The sequence below is a fragment of the Hyaena hyaena genome, unplaced genomic scaffold, assembly GCF_003009895.1.
Source record: "Hyaena hyaena isolate Hyena2069 unplaced genomic scaffold, ASM300989v1 scaffold_565, whole genome shotgun sequence".
NCBI classification, from domain to species: Eukaryota; Metazoa; Chordata; class Mammalia; order Carnivora; family Hyaenidae; genus Hyaena; species Hyaena hyaena.
In genome coordinates, this window is record NW_024081196.1 from 696,084 (window position 1) to 715,458 (window position 19,375).

Below are 19,375 nucleotides of genomic sequence, written 5' to 3' on the forward strand. Positions count from 1 at the left end.
TGACCTCAGGTCATGATCTCACTCACAGTTTGTGGGTTAGAGCCCCGCATCAGGTCTGTGCTGACAGCTCAGAAGCTGGAGCCTGCTTCAGGTTCTGTGTCTCCCTCTTTCTCTGCCCCTCCCCCTCTCATGCTGTCTCTGTCTCTCAAAAACAAATAAAATGTTTAAAAAAAGTTAAAAATAAAAAGATGAATAACAGGAAATAACAGATTTCCCTGCTTCTTAGCTCTGTTGGACAGACAAGGCCAGCCTTGGATCTTCAGTAGTTATTCTGTATTTGTCTAGGACTGAAGAGACACCTTATTAATGGGCTCACTTGAATCACCTTTTGGCTTACCTGTTTGAACCCCAAGGGGCAGGATTTCTCACCTGTCAGGATGGGGCTCAGAGGCTGTACTCAGGTTTAAGGGGCTTCAATCGAGCCTAAATTACAAAGGACACATGCTAAATCTGAATCTCCAATGTGGATCTTGGCAAACTTTAAGTCTTTCCTCATCTCTAGGACCTGGAATGACTTGGGATATTTCAAGATCCACCTAAAGTCTTTGTGAAGAACAGAATAACCTTGATGAAACTAGTAAGCATACAAATCCAGCAGAATTGGGGCTAGGCCACAACTCTTATTTTCACCCAACTCTGGCAGGAAAAGAGTCTGGGATTTCATTGCTATTCCCTTCTAACTGGGCAGAACCAGCCCATGTATACCACCTCCTGAGCTAAGGACACATGCAGGTCAATTTCATCAACCTTCCAGCTCCTTCAACCCCTCTCTTTTTTCCTATCTTCTAAAAGCAAGTCTGCATGAAAGCTTTAGGCCAGCGGAGGGACAGGGAGAGGAAGGAGCTTGGAGTTTAAGCAGCTGTGTCCCCCATCACACACAGTCACTGCTAGGTCATCTCAGATCTAGAGAGAATTCAATTCTAAGAGCCTACACACTGTTCAAATCCACATCTTTGAAAGCCAAGCCTCCTACTCTTAGAAAGGTTTGCCCAGGCCCGTGACTCCCTGACACAGGGCTGGGCCTGTAGACTAACAGCCTACACCCAGCAGCACAGAACAACAAAATAGCACACGCCTACCCACCAGGCCCTGGGAAAATGAGCTCAAATGAAAAGCAGCCTCCAGGTACCAGGCTGATGTGGCCTGCTAACTACATGGTAACAATCAGCTTAATGGCCCAGTGCAGGGCCCCCACATAGGAGAAGAGAACTTAAGGGTATACTGGACTGGCTTTTAACATTTTCTCAAAAGGCATATTCACTTTGAGGGTAGAAATTTACATTCTAGAGAAGGCACTGTGCTTTATGAAGCCAAATTAAGGAAAACAACAAGGGGAATCTTAAGCTTACAGCAGCTTGGAAAGTCCCAAATGCCAGAATTCCATCCTCAGGCCACTCACTGAATTCATGTGGTCTGGTTTCCACTCTAGTGAGGCAACCAAATCCCTTTTGCTTTAATTCCTTGTGACCCCTGGGCACCACAAATGTTAGAGCAGTGCTTCTCAAATGCTAATGTGCCTAGGAATCAGCTGCGATCCTGCTAAAAGGCAGAATCTAATTCAGTTCTGGGGTGCGGCTGGAGGCTGCCTTTCTAGCTTTACTTCTATGTGATGCTGACGCTGTGGGTCCTTGGACGGCACTCTAAGTAGCAAGGCTGAAGAGAGTGCCTACTGGCCCCTGTTGGCACACAAGGAAATGCAGGGCTTGGTGGCCTCTGTGATGCCTACACAGCCTAAACTCTAAGGTAGGCTTTCGAGAGGGCAGCAAAGGTTGGCTCTGGGCTCCCAACTTCAAGTCCTGGCTCACTGTATGTCATTATTTCCAGTATGCAATGACTTTGCCTACAAGAGGCTAGCTTACTCTGGGGTAGGTCTGCAGCACATTTCTGTGACAACCTGAACTCCACAGAATAAGACATGTTCTGGGAAGTGGGGAGATGATGTCAGGTGCTCCAGTTCCAATCTTGAGCTTGTAGCTAAATAGGAGATTCCATCTGCCTTCTAGCGCCTTCTTAAAGAAAGATTTCTAGGTCTGAAGATAACATCCGTTTAATTTCAGGACTAACCTGGGTTTAGGGTGCCAGAATCTCTTCAAGTGCTTTCTGCTGGCCAAAAACATGTAGAGGTTTGAGCTGTTTAAGCTTAAGTTATCCTGCCCGCTACTCAACTGGAGATGTAGCCAACAGAATGGGAGTGGGATGATAAACAGAAACATGTTAGAAAATGCTCTCTTCAGTCCCATCAATAAATTAAATCCTTCCCTAATTCCACTGTTCGCATTTCCACACACAGTTCTCCAATGCTGTTTCATTAGCCAACATGAAAATCCTTTCAAAACCATTCTCGAAGTATTTTTAATGTAAATAATAAAAAGCTGGTCTCAACCCTGTTCCCTGAGGCACTCCCCAATTAACATCCTTTTAGGTTTTTATTGCTACCCTTTATTTCCTGCCCTTTAGCCAATTTCCAAAGGACTCTGCCAACTTTCCACTTACAACTCGTGTCTTGTACATTAACCTGTAATGCAGGACATTTTGTGAAAACGCTCTCAGAAAAACTGGGCTGCAGCGCAAGACGACCCGCTTCCTGCCCATCCTCCCCGGTGGCAAGGGCTTCAAAGGATTCTGGTGGACTCTGGAGTCCTGGCCTCCTCTCCCTGCAGCTGTTGTTGGCTGTCCTCAGTCAGACCACACTCACCTCTCCACAGTTCCTTCTTCAATTCCGCAAATAGCTTCTTGATGTTCCAGGAAGCCTCACATTAAACTAATGGGCTCTGAGGCTCCCGGACTCAGACGCCAGGAAGAGTATCCCGGGCCCCAAGAGGGGAGAGGGGCACTACGCAGATGCCTCTGCCTGCAGGAGAGCTGGGGAACAGGGTCAGGGCTTTGTGTGGCTCCTTCCCGTGTTCCCAGCTGCCAAGAAAAGGAGACAAAGGCCAGAGGCACCCTTGAGATTCTTGCAGTTTTTGAGAGCAATAGAATTTGAGCAGCTGAGAGACGGATGGAGCCTGTGTGGATCCATTTGCCCCTCCTCGAGCTGCCTGTGTGTGCTGACTGAGCACTTACTGTGTGCCAGCTACTTTTCTAGGCACTGCGGATACAGCTGTGAACAGAAGTGACAAAGTCCCTCAGAGCATCTAAACTAGTAGAGAGACAGACCCACAAACCGTGATGTCAGACGCGGGCAGGTGCTCTGAAGAAAGTCGGAGTAAGAGGAGGGACAAGACAGTCCTTGTAGAGAGGACCTAGTTACGGCAGACCTCTCTGGGAAGGTACCGTGTGAACAGAGATCTGAACGAGGGAGGTGATTTCCCACAGGTCCCTTCTTGTGCTCCCCCTTCTTTCCCTGAGGGACCTGCCAGTCCTCTGGGCCCGGGGTTGGATTGGGGGGGTGCAGTGCCACCCACTACTGCCATAGCAATCCTGAGGAAAAGCAACCCACAAACAGCATCTCTTTCTCTTCCCTGGTTGGCACAGTCACAGTCCTCCACGGCCACGAGCACAGCATTTATCGACTTGTACCTACCAGGTCCACGTGTCTGTCTCTTGCACATAACTCACTATCGTGATATTTTAATGTGCTGAAGAATCACTTGAGGTGCTAATGAACAAGTTTAGATTCAAGAGTCCGCTCTTTAAACGTCCTGAGTATGTAGCGGTGCGCCCGGGCGTCAGCTTATTTAGACAAGGACCAGGGCATTCCAACAAAGTGGTGGAGGGTCCTCGCCTTGAAAACGGGGTCACTGGCAATGAACCCCTCAACGGGCAAGGTCTGAGCCATCCCGTTTCCATCCCCAGAGCGCAGAGCTTAGCGTTTGGTGACCACTCAATAAATAACCAAGAGAAGCATTTGCCTCATGGGACATTCATCCTTGTTCTGCTTACAGCGAACACCCCGTCAGTTGGTTATCTTCTCTTCCTTCCCGAGACTCAACTTCTGGAGGCCAGAGATCCTACTCTGCATTCCTTCTGTGGGCCTGGCAGTATTTTTCATAGTAAATAACAAGAGATCTTCAGGCCACACTTGCTGAGACAAAGAATAAATGAGAGGAAGGGAGAAAGAAAAATAATTCAACGTATGAGATCTAGTCTGAGGACGCTCTAATATGGTCACTGGGCAGATTTAGTTTGTCACCTGACACTTACAAGCGGTCACCCAAATGGCAACATGCTGATATTGAACAGCAGTAGCAGATGCTTTCCTTTCCTTCCCCTGCCCTCACTGGAGCTGCTAACAAACAACTCAGTGTAAGGGAGGGGGCAGGAAAGAGTCTGGGGGCACACAAGAGCCTTGGCTAATGTGCCCCTGAATGAGCCAAGCACTGACTGCTCTCTCAGGGCCCTCGGCTTCAGAGCACTTAGAGACATCCTTAATGTCATCTGTGTACACAGGAGCTTGTGACGGGCGGGTCGTTAATCTAGTACTTGTACTCAGGGCTCGGCTGCGGCTTCTGCTTCAGCGTTTATGTAATGTGCGTTCACCTCTTTGCTCTATTACTGATGAGATTTCGATGGCACGTTGAGAAAGCTCACACTAGTGTAAGTTGATGCCAGCTTCCAGAAGCTACTTTTATAATTTTTTTTTTTTATGTTTTTATTTTATTTCTAGGAGAGAGAGAGACAGTGTGAGCAGGGGAGGGTCAGAGAGAGAGGGAGTCACAGACTTGAAACAGGCTCCAGGCTCTGAGCTGGCAGTCAGCACAGAGCCCGATGCGGGGCTCGAACCCACGAACCGCGAGATCATGACCTAAGCGAAAGTCGGACGCTTAACCGACTAAGCCACCCAGGCGCCCCCCGGAAGCTACTTTTAAAAAGAATCCATCAATTCTTCCATTTGCCCAATTATGGCCGCTTCTCTAAGATGCCCTCAGAGCTTTTACAGCTTTATCAACTCAGCGAATTCCCCCAACCCTTTTTAACCTCTGAAGTACTCAGGTAGGCCCAGGAGGCCCTTCAGCCAAGGCCGGGCTTTCTGAAGGAAGAAGAGCCTCCAGCCCTAGTTATTAGAAGCCCTCACTTCAGGTCTCTGCATCTAACTGGCTTTGGGACCCAAGATAAACCACTTACTGTCTTTTCCTCTGAAGTTTTTCATCTCTGAAACCATTATTTAAAAATTGGGGAAAAAAATACGAGGACACCTGCTGTACCTATTACAGGTAGAGCTACTATAAAGATCAAATGAGATCACGCAGAAGGAAACCACGAATTCTAATGTACCACCTGGTATTTTTTACAGCACCGATCTCAGGGCAGTAGACCTGAAAGTCAACCAGCTGGCGGAAGGAGAGGAGTAAGAGTCAGGGCCTTGGGGTTCAATACAAGTCTCTTTCAAATAACTGGGATCAGGACTTTCACTAGTGTTCTTGGCAGAAAAGCCGAATGGTTCCCAAGATAAAGGATGCCAAGAGGTAGGAGAAAAGAAGGAAAGTACAAAGACTTATCCTCTCTACCCCATGTAGCCAACCCCAAAGCTCAACCTATAGAACTCTGAATATGGTACCTGTACCAGAAAAAAAGAAAACTCCAGCATATTCCTTGTGGTCCTACAAACCAAGCCAATTATCTCAATGTTGGCATTCAAGCAAGCCACCAAAATTGCATCCAGAGTCTGTGTTGCTGTGATTCTACCTACACTATGCCATGAAACACACAATGAACTTGGTGGCAAAAGACTTGCCTTAAAATTTAGGCAAAACTTTTCCTTAAAATTTAGGCAAAACCACTTTGGTCATTCACATTTTCCAAGTCTACTGACCACCTGCTGGGAATATGGAAAGCACCAGTGATTCATCACATGGAGTGTCGGGGAGAAAAAGTCAGATCATATGCCTTACACCTAGTGGGAATTGCAGGGGCCAAACCCTGGGGAGGTGAGAGAGGGCTGGTGTGCTTGGTAGCTTTTTATAGCTTGATTTGGCTACAGAACTGGATTTTCACTGGGGATTGGTGAGGGATGAGGCATGACCTTTCAAATCTTCAGTGTCTCCCTTTGTGAAATGAAAGGTTAGGATTAGGTGGCCACTGTGGATGCTTGCGGCACTAATGATCTCAGATTCTTTCATCATACAGTGAGTTAGGGCTGGATGTGACTGGCCACATGACTTCAGAGCATCTGACTGCAAGTGCGTCAGGAGACATTTAAGTATTATAAATATGCTGGCTGTTGGGGCTGTGGGTATAATTTTATATTTAAAATATACCACAGATATTCTTGAGGGTTTACTTTCTCTTTTGCAGCCTACAGACAAAATAAACATTTGACTTTTGAGGGTGGATACCACCTAATAGCTAAAACATTTCTAAACTAGCTAAAATAGTAGTAGCATGTATAGAGCCTGAAACTGTACCCAATACCTGGCTGCTATAGATAAGGCTTCCATTTTCTCATGAGGCCACTACTTTGCAGCTCTGCGAGGTAAGCTACAGGAAGGAATTTCCTTTACATGCTGGGCTGCTCTCACGATCCAGTCCTTTCTCTGGGCTTCCAATGCCTTGTGCACCACTGAATCAAGGGCTCAGTGAATGAATGGGCTTGAATCTAGCTAATCAATCATTTGAGGAATAAGCTTCTGTTCATTAAAATGTCCATTTATAGAGATAAAGGTCAGAGGAAAGCCCAGCCTGTGAGTGAAACTATGTGGGTGCCATGTAGGTGGATTGAGTCATGTCTGATCCAGTGAGGAAGCACATACAGAGTGACCGTATGTCCCTGCTTGCCTGGGCTAGTTTGGGTTCGTGCTGTTTTCCAGGCATAATTAGTAATAATGTCCACACTGACAGTAAGTTATATATGATCACCTAATGAATAAATAGTGAAATGACTGCTATTTTTTATATGTGTAGATGCTACTTCTAGCCATTGGGAACTCAACATAATCACATAGCCAGTGTGTTCTTACTTCACAGGACTTTGCTCACAATGGCAGGATTTCAGAGAGCTCAAGTGAACAAGAGACCAAATTACTGTGGACCTTGCCTTAGGAGAGGAGACATAGTCACACCCGGTGGGCTGAGGGGCACCTGGGAGGTGGCAAAGTCAGTCCCAGTGATTGCAGACCTCTGTGCACGTGGAGAATGAGGTGTGGAGTATCCCTCACCTACCAGTCCGGCACGGAGCCGCGTGCATTGTAAGACTGAATCACGCAGTCCAGGACTAGAACATGGATGTATAATGAACCCATGCAGGGATTATAAAACTGAAGTTCGTGAAGCACAGCGAAGAATGGCTTATGACAGTATTTTTCAAACAGTGGTCTTTGGATCACCTGCTTCAGAATGGTCTAAACACGTGAAAACTCCTAGGACCTACTCTAGACCTAGTGCTTTAGATTTTCAGGAAGTGGATTGCAGGGATTAGCTTTTTGGAGGGGATGCATTATCTTATTTTATTCCAATACCAGTCTTATCACGCATGGTCCAAGAACACTCAAATAATTAAACCAAATATACACAGATCTTCAAGAGTGGTCTTCAGACATTATGAAGTCGGTGATGCCATGCTTGCCTGTCATCTGCTGAATGGTTGGTGGCATTGATCTTAGCCAAAAAGCCGAAAGGTGATATGGTTGGTGGCAACAGAGATGTGGATGTTGTTTTATGTTGGCAAGATCATAGGAATGCATTTTTTTAATATATAATAGAATGTTTTTGTTTTTTAATTTTCATTTTTTAAATTAAACTCCCTACCCAGCATGGGGCTCGAACTCATGACCCTGAGATCATGACTGAGCCAGTCAGGCACCCTGAAGTTTGCATTTTTAAACAAACTTCTCAAACTATTTTTCTGTGTGTAATGCAATAAATTAATGCCAAAAAATGATACTGTATGTTTAAGTGAAATATTCAAGTGAAAGTATTTTTCAGAAGGGGATCACAGAGAAACAATTTCTAATGAGAAGAAATATCTGACACAATATAGAGGTTTGCTCCCTTGTGTGACCGTAAATTTTATGAGTTGCAAAGCATGATTTTTTTGGTGTCAAAGTAAATGTCAAATTCTGGTTTTATTCAAATAGCTGGTTACTTCCCAAGTCACTTCCCAATGGAAACATGCCATGAAAATGTCACACACATGCATCCAAGTGATTTTTACAGCTAGAGAGTTAGAGATGCAGATGGAGGACAGGCGAAGTCATGAAGTCTTCCCTGTATGTAGGCTCAGATGGCACCACAGACAAAAGCTTCTCTATGTTCTTAATACCATCCCCCGCACTTTCCCCCACATTTTCGAGGTGGTAGGAGCAGTGGGAGGGGAGCATACAGCCTCCAAAAGTACATCACCCCAACTGAGAAGAAAGATGCATGAGATATTGGTTGAAGTGCACAAACTTCTACTTACAAGACTAGGGATCTAAAGTATAGGACTGTGACTATAGTTCTTTATAACCTGTATATGCTGTATAATAATATATATACTAGACACATAAAATTTATATACATAATATATATAATAACTGTACTGTATCATATACTTAAAAGAGAGTAGAGCTTCAGTGCTCTCACCACAAAACAGAAATGGTAGTTATGGGATTGAGCTATAGTGGCAGTCATGTGGCAATATACAAATATAAGTGCATCAAATCAACACACTGTACACCTTAAAGTTATACAATGTTACATGTCAGTTATATCTTTAATAAAATGGGAAAAACAAAACTGTCAAATACCACTGTTCTAGACTGTCCTTAGAACTAGACTGTCTATCCTAGATAGAACTCATTATTTTTTTGTAGGAGTATCTGTGTTTTGTGAGGCCTGAAATTTACACAATCTTAGCAGCTCTCTTTTAAAAAAAAGAATACGGAAATAATTATGAATACAAACATAGATACTAATGTGCTTACTGAGAGAGAAGAAACAGTGACAAATTACTAAACCATGGAAAATGAGGTCTCTTTCTTTTGAGAAAATGTTTACAAAGAAATGATTCTTGACTCTAACCTTGTTTCTGTCCCCTACCTAGGACATTCTTTATAACTTAGAAACAACCAGAACTCCGTAAGGACTGGTCCAAGTGAAGAGCCCTGATAACTTCTGTTTACTTAGCTTCTTTGTAAATCTGCCTCCATACTGCAAACTAGATTACCTCTGCTGACTAATGAGCTAAACAGTTAACTTTTATTTCTCTAATCCTCAAGACTTCACAGCAGGGAGGACACTTTTCCCCCCTAAAGTTTACTTATTTATTTGAGGGAGAGAGAGAGAGACAGAGAGAATTCCACTGACAGTGCAGGGCCTGATGCAGGGCTCGATCCCATGAATTGCAAGATCATGACCAGAGCTGAAATCACAAGTCCGATGCTTAACTGACTGAGCCATCAAGGTGCCCCGGTGGGGGGAACTTCTACAGGCAGGGTGTGGTATGGAGCCTCCAAGATGGGCACTGTCAATCCCTGTCCTCCCTGCATAAGCACACTGCTCCTCCCTACAAGAAGTGGATTCCAGTTCTCCTCTCCTCAAGTATGGACCAGCCTTAAAGATTTCTTTGACCACTAGCATGTGGCAGAGCTGATGGTTCTGGGCCTTCAGAGGCCGGGTCCTACAAAGTCCTACAGCTTCTGCTTGGCACTCTTGAATTGCTCGCTTCAATTCTTTTTCTCAGAATCCAGTTGCCATGCTATGAAAAGCCGAAACCCCATGGAGAAGCCATGTGTAGCTGCCTCAGCTAGACTCTTCAGCTTGATAGCCGACCTCCCCTGCCAGCTATGGGAGTGAGCCACTTTGGACTTACGGCCCAGCTAGTCTTCAGATCACTCTAGCCCCACCTGACATCCAGCTGTGACGTGAGAGACTCCCAGAGGGAACCACCTCGGTGAACTCAGTCAACTCACAGAACCATGAAAGGTAATAACATATAAATACAGACAGTACACTGTTCCGTCATGGCTCCATGTCCTGGGGTGGCTGGTTTTGCAGTCCCCAAGGGCATGAAGGCATTGTATTGGAATATGTCACTTCTAGGCCCTCTCCCTCTGGGGTTGGGGAGATGGGATGGGGCACTGAGCCCCTGGGAGTTTTCTCCTTGGTCTCGACTTGTCCATCTGCAGCATCTGTTCCCTTTACTCCTGTCCTCTAGCAGGTAGATATTAGGCAGACACCTTCGGGGGGCGGGGGGGGGGGAGGCGGCGAGAGGAGAGCCCACAGCTAGCCAGTGCATAAACTTAATCTGGGGGTGGTGGTGGTGGAGGACAAGAATAAGAAGTTTGAAATCCAAACCACAGTTTCTGGTCTAACTTTACACTAGCTATAAAGTTATTTTCATCCCAGGCACCTGTGTCTATGTTTTTAATTGTTCAGAAAACTCGGGAAAAAAAAGCATAAAATTAGTTTTCCTCTTCAGGCCTCCACAAACAGCGTTCTTCCCTCTTCTTAAGCTAGAGAGCAGTTTATTTTTAAGTTTTAGACAATTTCACTCTGCTTCATCCACTAAATCCAGTCTGCCATCAGTTTTCATTATACTGTTGTTGTTATTGGGGTTTTTGGGAAACAAAACCATGTACCTACCTTTTCATTGTCCCGGCCCTTCCCTAGCTTTTTGTCCTCCTGTTAGTTTCAGTTCTACACAGCCGCCCGCCTGCCTCTCCACACCGCACATCCCCGCCCACACCCCAACATTTACCATGCTGCCCCCTCGCTGAAGCCCTTACCTATTGCCTTGGGTCCAGTTCCATGCCCTCCATAATCGTCAGCTTCGTTACCGCTAACAGCCCTTCAGAGCTATCTTCCGACCCCATGACCCCATACGGCAGATTTTACTTCATCCCAGACTCATTCCTGCTTCCTTCTTATTTTTGTCCTCCTTCCATGATTGTATAGCCCTCCTCTCTTAGGAAGCAGGAATCACAGGGTCTATGGCTGATCATTCTTTCACTAGTCCCCCATCCAACTTGTCCCAAAATTCTAATGCTCTTGAGAACATGTTCCCTAGGGTGCTGCTCAATAAACACTACGGGACCCAGGATCTCCATGTGAAGAGCCACTGTGACTTAGTGGTCTTGATGGAACTGGAAGAGGATTAGGAGTGAATATTTATTATGCCACGTGCTGGCTAAGCACTTACATAGGTCATTTAATTTTTCCTTAAGTTCCCACGTCTAACGACCCTACTGTCTTCTTTTTATTGAAGAGGAGGCTGAGATTTAGGTAGAGTTCCTTTTTCCGTGTCACCCAGCTAGTAAGAGACAGGACTCCAAGTCAACACTGATTCCCAGTCTGAATTTTTAAATACTACCTCACACCACCTCCTAAGGTGTTTTTGAGAGGAATTTTTTTGTTGTTTTTTTGTTTTGTTTTGTTTTTAATTTGGGTGTGTATTTTTCCCACCTTTAAAGTTTTTTTTAATAGTATATTGTCAAGTTGGTTTCCATATAACACCCAGTGCTCATCCCCATAAGTACCCTCCTCCATGCCCATCACCCCTCTCTACTCCCCCCACCCAAGTTTACCCTACTCTACCACCTAAAGATAATTACTGTTAACATTTTATTTAAATTTCCTTCACATGTATATTTGTATACACACACATATACCTTCTTACCAACTTAATGATCACACTCTTTGTATACACAACCATATTCTGTTTCACTTAATATAGTACAGGTTTTGCCCTGTGTCATTATGCATCAATATTGTTTTCTAATGAATTGTTCAGACTGCAGAAAGTACACAGTACAAAAAAACAAGCTCTTTCCCAAAATGGGACTTTGGCTTGGGGTATGAAAAGCTACCAAGAATAAGAAGACTTTAAATGTTGTCAACCATTAGCTTTTTAAAGCTTTTTTCTAAGGTTTATTTTTATTTTTGAGAGAGAAACAGAGAGAGACTGCGCGCGCGTGCGCGAGCAAGTGGGGGAGGGTCAGAGAGAGAGGGAGACACAGAATCAGAAGCAGGCTCCAGGTTCTGAGCTGTCAGCACAGAGCCTGACATGGGGCTCAAACTCACAAACTGGGAGATAATGATCTGAGCCGAAGTCAGATGCTTAACTGATTGAGCCACCCAGGTGCCCCAATGATGAGCTCTTGACTTTTGTTCATGTCTTCATGGGAGACAAGACGGGGGCTGAAGCAAGACAGTCATTATCTCTTAATATGGGCATGACTACTGGGGATCCCTAAGTATAAAGCCTTCCAGAAACTGACAGGAAAGGAAGACTAGTACTTCCTGACCATCTCTGACCATGTACGAGACCTAGTGCCAGGCAGCTCCATAGTTTTTTTTTTTTTTTTAAGTCTGTTTTTGAGAGAAAGAGACAGAGCACAAGTGGAGGAGGGGAAGAGGGAGACACAGAATCTGAAGCAGGCTCCAGGATCTAAGCTGTCAGCACAGAGCCCAACGTGGGGCTCGAACCCACAAACCGCGAGATCATGACCTGAGTCAAAGAGGGACACTTAGCTGACTGAGCCACCCAGGCGCCCCTCTGCAGATGTTCTTACTTGCTTTTCCTGGCACCTTGTGAATAACAGGTATTTTCACCTCACCTGAGGGAAGGGGAAGGCAGCCTAAAATAGCGCAGGTCACGTGGGCATTCAGATACTGGAGTCTAGGGTCTTCCTTCTCTTGGAGAAGGCAGTTTCAGATGAAAGAAAAAAATAGATGAAGAAAAGAAGGAGCTAAATGAGTCATCTGCAATTATGAAAAACAGCTGACAGGAATCTCGAACACCAGGGAAAAGAAGAAGGAAGCAGAGAGAAAACTGGGCTCCTTGTGGCTCAGTTTGGCAGAGGGAGGGGGGTGCAGATGGAGGAGGGGCTTGGCTTTGCAAACTGGCCTCCACTCGGGAAAAGACATCATTCTTCCAAGAGCCCAAAAGGGGGCCAGGGCAGTCCTGGAGTGCAGGCTCCGGAGAGCAGGCCGCACGGAGAGGAAGGCTAGTTCTAGGGAGGGCCTGCTATGGGTCAGAAGGGGCCACGGAGCAGAGAACATTTGCAGGTTTAGGCTGCAGACCTGCACTGCGGTGCCCGAGCAATGGACGCATCAGGAAGCGTGCCGGACTGGGGTGGGGAGGAGAAATGCTGGAAAAGACGCGCGGCAAGGCTGGGCTCTAGCGCCTCCGTTCCCAGACCCTTTCCTTCTCTGCTTGAACTCCGTCAGGATAGTATAGGGAAGGTGAATATTGACGAGTTTCACTGAGCAAGAAGAGGTGAGACCTGGTTGAGGCGGTTTCTCTTCCATGGGAAAGGCTGCACCTTATACTGGGACATGGAGAGAACACGATGCTGTGGACCAGATGAGAGTCAACACGCCTCCACATCCAGTGGTCAGGCCAAGGCCCGGGTGGCGGGGGCCTCTGGTGGAATTCAGTTCCTGGCCAGAAATCCCTGTCTTAGACCTTGGAAGACAGGAGGGAGGCTCAGCAAACCTGGCGGCTGCTCTCTGGGTTTGGCAAACACGAGATTTTTCCAGCGCCTTGTGTTTCAGTGAAACTGAAAATGTGTTTGGCTAGAAACCCTTCTCTAATTTTTAAACCCCTGAGCATTTTTTTACATAAATTTGATACACATGTTTTTGTCTTATTTTTATTTAGCTCATCAAATCGAATTAGGAGCTACAATGATGAAGGGAACAATGCTGATTTCCAAGAAGATTTTGGAGACTTTCTACTTAGAACTAGATCATATTTTCTCCCCAACTGTTAAAATTACCAGACTGAGCCGGATTTGAAATTTAGAAACCAAATGTGAAATAAAGACCCATGCTTGGCAAAGATGGAGCCTAGCAGGGGAATGTTCTTAGGAAGTTACAGTTAGAGAGCCAGGGTGGGCGTGGGGTGGGGGTGAGGGGATGCAGGCAGGAAAGGAGGCAGTGATTCTTCAGTCGATGGTTTAGATAAATTTACGTGGCTTCCCATGCTCCCCCAAAGAAGCCCGCTAGCCACTCTCTGGTGTTTGAGTTTATCACTACCACCCAAGAAAGAGGAGTTGCTGCCCCAAGAATGGGAATGAGGGGGTCCCTTGCATCGGTCTTCCACACTTCTCTGTGGTAGGCGATTCCAGCTGCTCCTTCCCTTCCCTCTAACCTCCCCCTCCCCGTTCCTGGTTCTGGCTAGGACCTCTCCATCTGGAAGCATTTAAAATGTACAATGATTTTAATCTCGTGCAAAGGAATCTTGGGATCTAAACTACATACCCATTAAGCTAAATTATACGTGCACAATCTTATTTTGCACAATTCTGTCTGGCCCAGGTTGGCACGCACTAAAGGCTATTATGGTCTATCCCAATTACTTTCTCTACTACGCCATCGTTTTCTATAACTTCAGCCCAAGGACAGCAGTATTTCTCTGAGAAACTCGAGCTGCGTAGGTCCCAGGACAAAGATCCTCTTAGAGTCCCTCAAACCTGTACTGAGAGCCCCTCGAACCTCTTGGACACTGTCCAAATAAATTACTTTGCACTCAGCTTCTCTCCCCTACAGACCCTAATCAAATTAGATTGACCTGCTCTTTCCGCCATCTTTGAACCCGTGGAGGCCTGCTGGGAACAGGACTCCTGAAACGACAAATATGTCTGGAAGGTTGTGGTCCAAAGCCATTTTTGCTGGCTATAAACGGGGTCTCAGGAACCAGAGGGAGCACACAGCTCTTCTTAAAATTGAAGGTGTTTATGCCCGAGATGAAACTGAGTTCTATCTAGGCAAGAGATGTGCTTATGTATACAAAGCAAAGAACAACACAGTGACTCCTGGTGGCAAACCGAATAAAACCAGAGTAATCTGGGGAAAAGTAACTCGTGCTCATGGAAACAGTGGCATGGTTCGTGCAAAATTCCGAAGCAACCTTCCTGCTAAAGCCATTGGCCACAGAATCCGTGTGATGCTGTACCCCTCAAGGATTTAAACTAACTGAAAAGTAAATAAATAAAGGTGTAGATTTGTTCTCTTGTATTTTTGTTAAAAAAAAAAAACAAAAAAACAAATTAGATTGACCTGGGTACAAGTACCACTTGTTACTTAATAAATGTACAACCTTGGGGGAGTTATTTCACTTCCTTGCATCTCAGTTTACCAGTCTGTAAAATGGGCATAATAATCATATGTACCTCATAGTGTTGTTGTGGGATTAAATGAGATACGTGTGTAAAATACACAGTTAAGTTGTCTGGCCCAGACTATGAAGTTAATAGATGTTACTGTTATTATGAAAACTACACTTTAGTGAACTCTACAACTTTTCTAAGAGCACTTATATTTTTGCAGAGGTGGCCGGTTTCCTTTCAAACATGTCCACCCGCCCAATCCCTCACCAATGCCAAACCACCCAACCCAATTCCCTACGAACCAGCATTACTCTAGATGGGGGACATGAGGTTTCTGATCAACCAACTGGGATTTTTCATCAGTCCCCAGGCAGTCTTCCATGCATGCCCAAGTTTTAAACCTACAGTCTCAGAACTCTATAATCTGCACAGAAATCATTCTCCTTCAAACCAAACCAAACTTCTCACTTTATCTAGAGAGCATAGCTATGTATGGAAGCGGGGGAGAAAGAGGTTTTCACTCTGCTTCAAAAAGCAAAGTGATAGTGTTCCCTAAGGACCCCTCCACCACCACCAAGAACACGAGTCACACTTCATCTGTCCCTTTTGCAAAGAAGAAAGGGGATGGCACCATTTAATGGGTCTGATGAATAGCTTTCTCTCAAAGGGGGAAATATAGAATCTATGAGTCTAGTATTTGTTGTTCCCTGGCCAGGGGTAGTTTCAGCAATAATTCATGGATCCTGATGTTGGCCAGAATAGAGTAGTCAGGGATCCACCTTGGACATTTTATGTAGCACTGGTCTTGATCATGCAGAATTGCTCTGAGGACTAAAAGAGACTCTATGGGCTCTTGGCAAATGGTAATTATTATTTCCACCAAGCTGGCCTCACTTGAAATCCTGGGTGATAATCAGGAAATGTGTGTGTCTTCCATGCCCTATATTCATTGGAGATGTCCCCCTCTGTGGCTTCCTAGCCTCCAGTGGCTAGATGTATTTTGAAGGGCAGCCTCAGCAATAAAGACTTGAAAAGAACCACCCCCTTGCTCACAGCCCTGCTAAGGGGTGGACCTTGGTGGCTGTTTGTGCCCATGGCTCTGGGGAAGACAATATGAAGGGGCAATTTATAGGCTGGGAAGTCACTTGTGGCCTGGTATAAAAAGTGAGTTGACAGGGCACCTGGATGGCTCAGTCCGTTGAGTGTCTGACTCCTGGTTTTAGTTCAGGTCATGATCTCAGTTTGTGGGTTTGAGTCCCAAGTTGGGCTCTGCACTGACAATGAGAAGCCTGCCTGGGATTCTGTGTCACCTTTTCTCTCTGCCCCTCCCCCTCATGTGCTTGCTTGTTTTTTTCTCTCTCTCTCTCTCTCTCAAAAAATAAACAAACATTAACAAAAAATTAGTCCAGTCAATGAGATTCCTCTCTGGTAATCTGGAATCAAGAGTGAGAAACTGGGTTGGTAGCAGAGACACATGGAACATGACTGGCTATGTTAAGGGCAGAACACCCTCATGAAGGTGACAGATTCCCATTGCTGAGGCTCACCAGGGGTGCCTTGATTCCAGAACCACTCTCCCATAAAGGCTGGCTGTTCAGGGTTCTTCCTCTGGACACCATAAACCTTTTTTCCAATATTAGTGTAACAAACACCTCCTCTTTTGAGTTAGCTTGAGTAGGTTTTGGTTTCTTCCAACAAAAAAAGCCTTCAATAAAACAGCACCCACCAGGCCACCTGGGTGGCGCAGCTGATTGAGTATCTGACTTCGGCTCAGGTCATGATGTCACAGTACATGGGTTTGAGCCCCTTGTCAGGCTCTGTACTGACAGCTTGGAGCCTGCTTCAGATTCTGTGTCTCCCTCTCTCTCTCCTCCTCCCCTGCCCATGCTCGTGCTCTCTCTCTGTCTCTCAAAAATAAATAGACATCAAAAAATTAAAACTAAAAATAAATAAAAAATTAAACAACAAAAAATTACAAAAATAAAACAACCCCTACTCTTGGGAAGAACATGCAGATGGAGCTGTATCTAAACATTCTGGGCATTTCTGATGCAAGGTATTGCTTTAACAGGTAGTTACACAGAATGCAAACACCACGGTTCCTGACTCACCTCTCTCTGGCTCCCCTGTATTGTAAAAATTGGAAAGGTTAAAGCTCTCTCCTTCAACCTTCCTTGCAGCTGGGGAGGTCATGTGACACAGTTCTGGCCAATGAGACACAAGTGAGTATATGTTGGAGCAGGCAGGCTGCTACCCCTCTTTTCATGCCTTGCCTGAAGATGTTATTGCTTAAAGCTGCTGCTATCATCTTGCAACCACGAAGGAAAAGTCAGAGCAGCAGAGATACTGACCCTAGTGCGCTAGAGGTGATGCACCAACACTAGCAGCCACCAAACTCCAGCCTCCTTATTAGGTGAAAAGAATAGAGCCTTAACCTTAATCTATTACTTAGATTTCTCTGTAACTTAGAAAAGCAAAATGTTTTCTAAAGATATAACCTGAAACAGAATTTAATGTTTCCTGTATCATAAGAAAAAATGTGTTGTTGGTTTCTTTAACATTAGTTTCAGGAGGGGGAAAATTTTTTTAATGTTATTTTTGAGAGAGAGAGAGAGAGCGCATGCGCGCAAGCGGGGGTGGGTCAGAGAGAGAGGGAGACACAGAATCTGAAGCAGGCTGTCAGCACAGAGCCCGCTCGATGAGGGGCTCGAACTCACAAACCTTGAGATCATGACCTGAGCTGAAGTTGGATGCTTACCTGACTGAGCCACCCAGGCGCCCCAGAAAAAAAAATTTTTTTAACCAAAGATATGACAACCTGTTTCTCAGTTAACTTCTCTAAATATCAGCTGAGTGATACAAGTTCTGCAGGAAATTAAAATCTATGAGGGGATAAAGTATATACGTGAACAAGTATGATATAAGGCAGAGAGTGGAAGTGCTCTAAAAGGTAGCTGCTTTATGTGTATCGATATAGAGAGAGACGTTATTTCTGGATGGGGGAGGGAGAAATAGGAAAGTCTCCACAGGAGAAGCATGTGAGTTAAACCCTAGAGAAAAAAAGAATTTGGAGTTTGTAGACAGGGAGGAAAGGCATTCTAGTCAAAAGGAATAGTTTAAGCAACTGTGGGAAACTGAAGGCCATGTGCAGGAAGGACACAGCAAATTCTTTTTGGTAAGTTTAGAGGAACAAAGAGCAAATTTTTGGTCTAGAAAGTCAGACAAATTACAATCAGCCTTGAGTGCCAACCAAAGGAGTCTGGGCTTTATTCTCATAGCCCCGGGATGTGGTCTCTGAGCAATCAGGGGTCAGAATGCATGTTTGACGACAATATGTGGGAAGGATTGAGAAGGCAGGAAATGCCACTCGGGGGCTATGCAACAACCACCTGGGCAGGAAGTGAGGAAGGTTTGAAGCAGGACAGTCAGAGTGAGGATGGAGTGGGACGAAGAAACACTGCAGAAGCACATGTGACGAAAGGGGGCTCCTGTCTGGGTGAGAGGTGCAAGCCATGGGAGGAAGAATGTAGAAAATATTTGATTGAACAAAATAGAAACAAAAACCTCATGTAGTACCTCTGGAGCTGAAGACAGGAATGGTTTTATGTAGATGTTGGAGTCATGCACCTTCAGGTCATGGTCCCCAAGTCCCCGGGTCACTCCAATAGTTGCCATTACACGGGCCTAGGAGTATAAGCAGAGGGTCATCAGAAACACATACAGAGAAAGCATTCCTGGCACAATGTGGCAGCCACACGCCAAGAAAACACATTACTTTTCCAGTTCTTTCTGTCTCTCTCCAGATCCCCTGCTCCGAACTTAACATGGGTAGCTATTTCCAAAGAAGGGCTTGCCAAGATCACTTAAGTACTTAAGGAGTGGTTTTTCTACCAATTATCTTAAGTTTAATGGGCTGCTGCTGTCTCTTTTTGGCTTTCTTTTGTAGAGACTGGAAGGAAGGGCAGCCAGTAAACTAAATCAACAAGTGGGTGATGTCTATAGCCCCTGAAATCAGTTCAAATCAAATCCAACACAATCTGTCCATCCATCCGTCCGTCTGTGATACACCCACCCTTATAAGTATTTGTTCAACACAACTGCCATGTCTCTAGTTCCTGACAGGCACTAGTTAAAAGATTTAAAAAAAAAAAAAAAAAAGGCAAAGGCAGCTCCCACCCTCCCCAAGTTCATATATTACACTTTATAGTAGAGAAAAGAAACTCTTTGAACTTTGTAACCTGTCCTAACATCCCTACCAATTCCCTCTGGGTGGAAAGGAACAAAATGTCACTTTCTTTTTTTTTTTTTTTTTTTTTACAAATAGTTTATTGTCAAATTAGTTTCCACATAACACTCAGTGCTCATCCCCAAAGTGCCCTCCTCCATGCCCATCCCCCCCTCCCCCC

The 19,375-nt window shown here is 45.1% G+C and overlaps 2 protein-coding genes across 2 annotated transcripts in view; one reads left to right on the plus strand and one right to left on the minus strand.

The window, feature by feature from the left end:
* The window catches only part of PPM1H (protein phosphatase, Mg2+/Mn2+ dependent 1H), a 257,588-nt gene that overhangs the window by 21,934 nt on the left and 216,279 nt on the right, over positions 1-19,375 (minus strand). Inside the window, exon 8 of the mRNA XM_039256219.1 lies at positions 18,546-18,653. Within this exon, the coding sequence (XP_039112150.1) occupies positions 18,546-18,653 (108 nt within the window). The remainder of the gene's footprint in view (positions 1-18,545; positions 18,654-19,375) is intronic.
* On the plus strand, positions 14,483-14,845 carry LOC120248057 (60S ribosomal protein L35a). The gene has a single exon (XM_039256220.1). It carries the CDS (start codon positions 14,498-14,500, stop codon positions 14,828-14,830), a length of 333 nt encoding a protein of 110 aa, XP_039112151.1. The 5' UTR covers positions 14,483-14,497; the 3' UTR covers positions 14,831-14,845.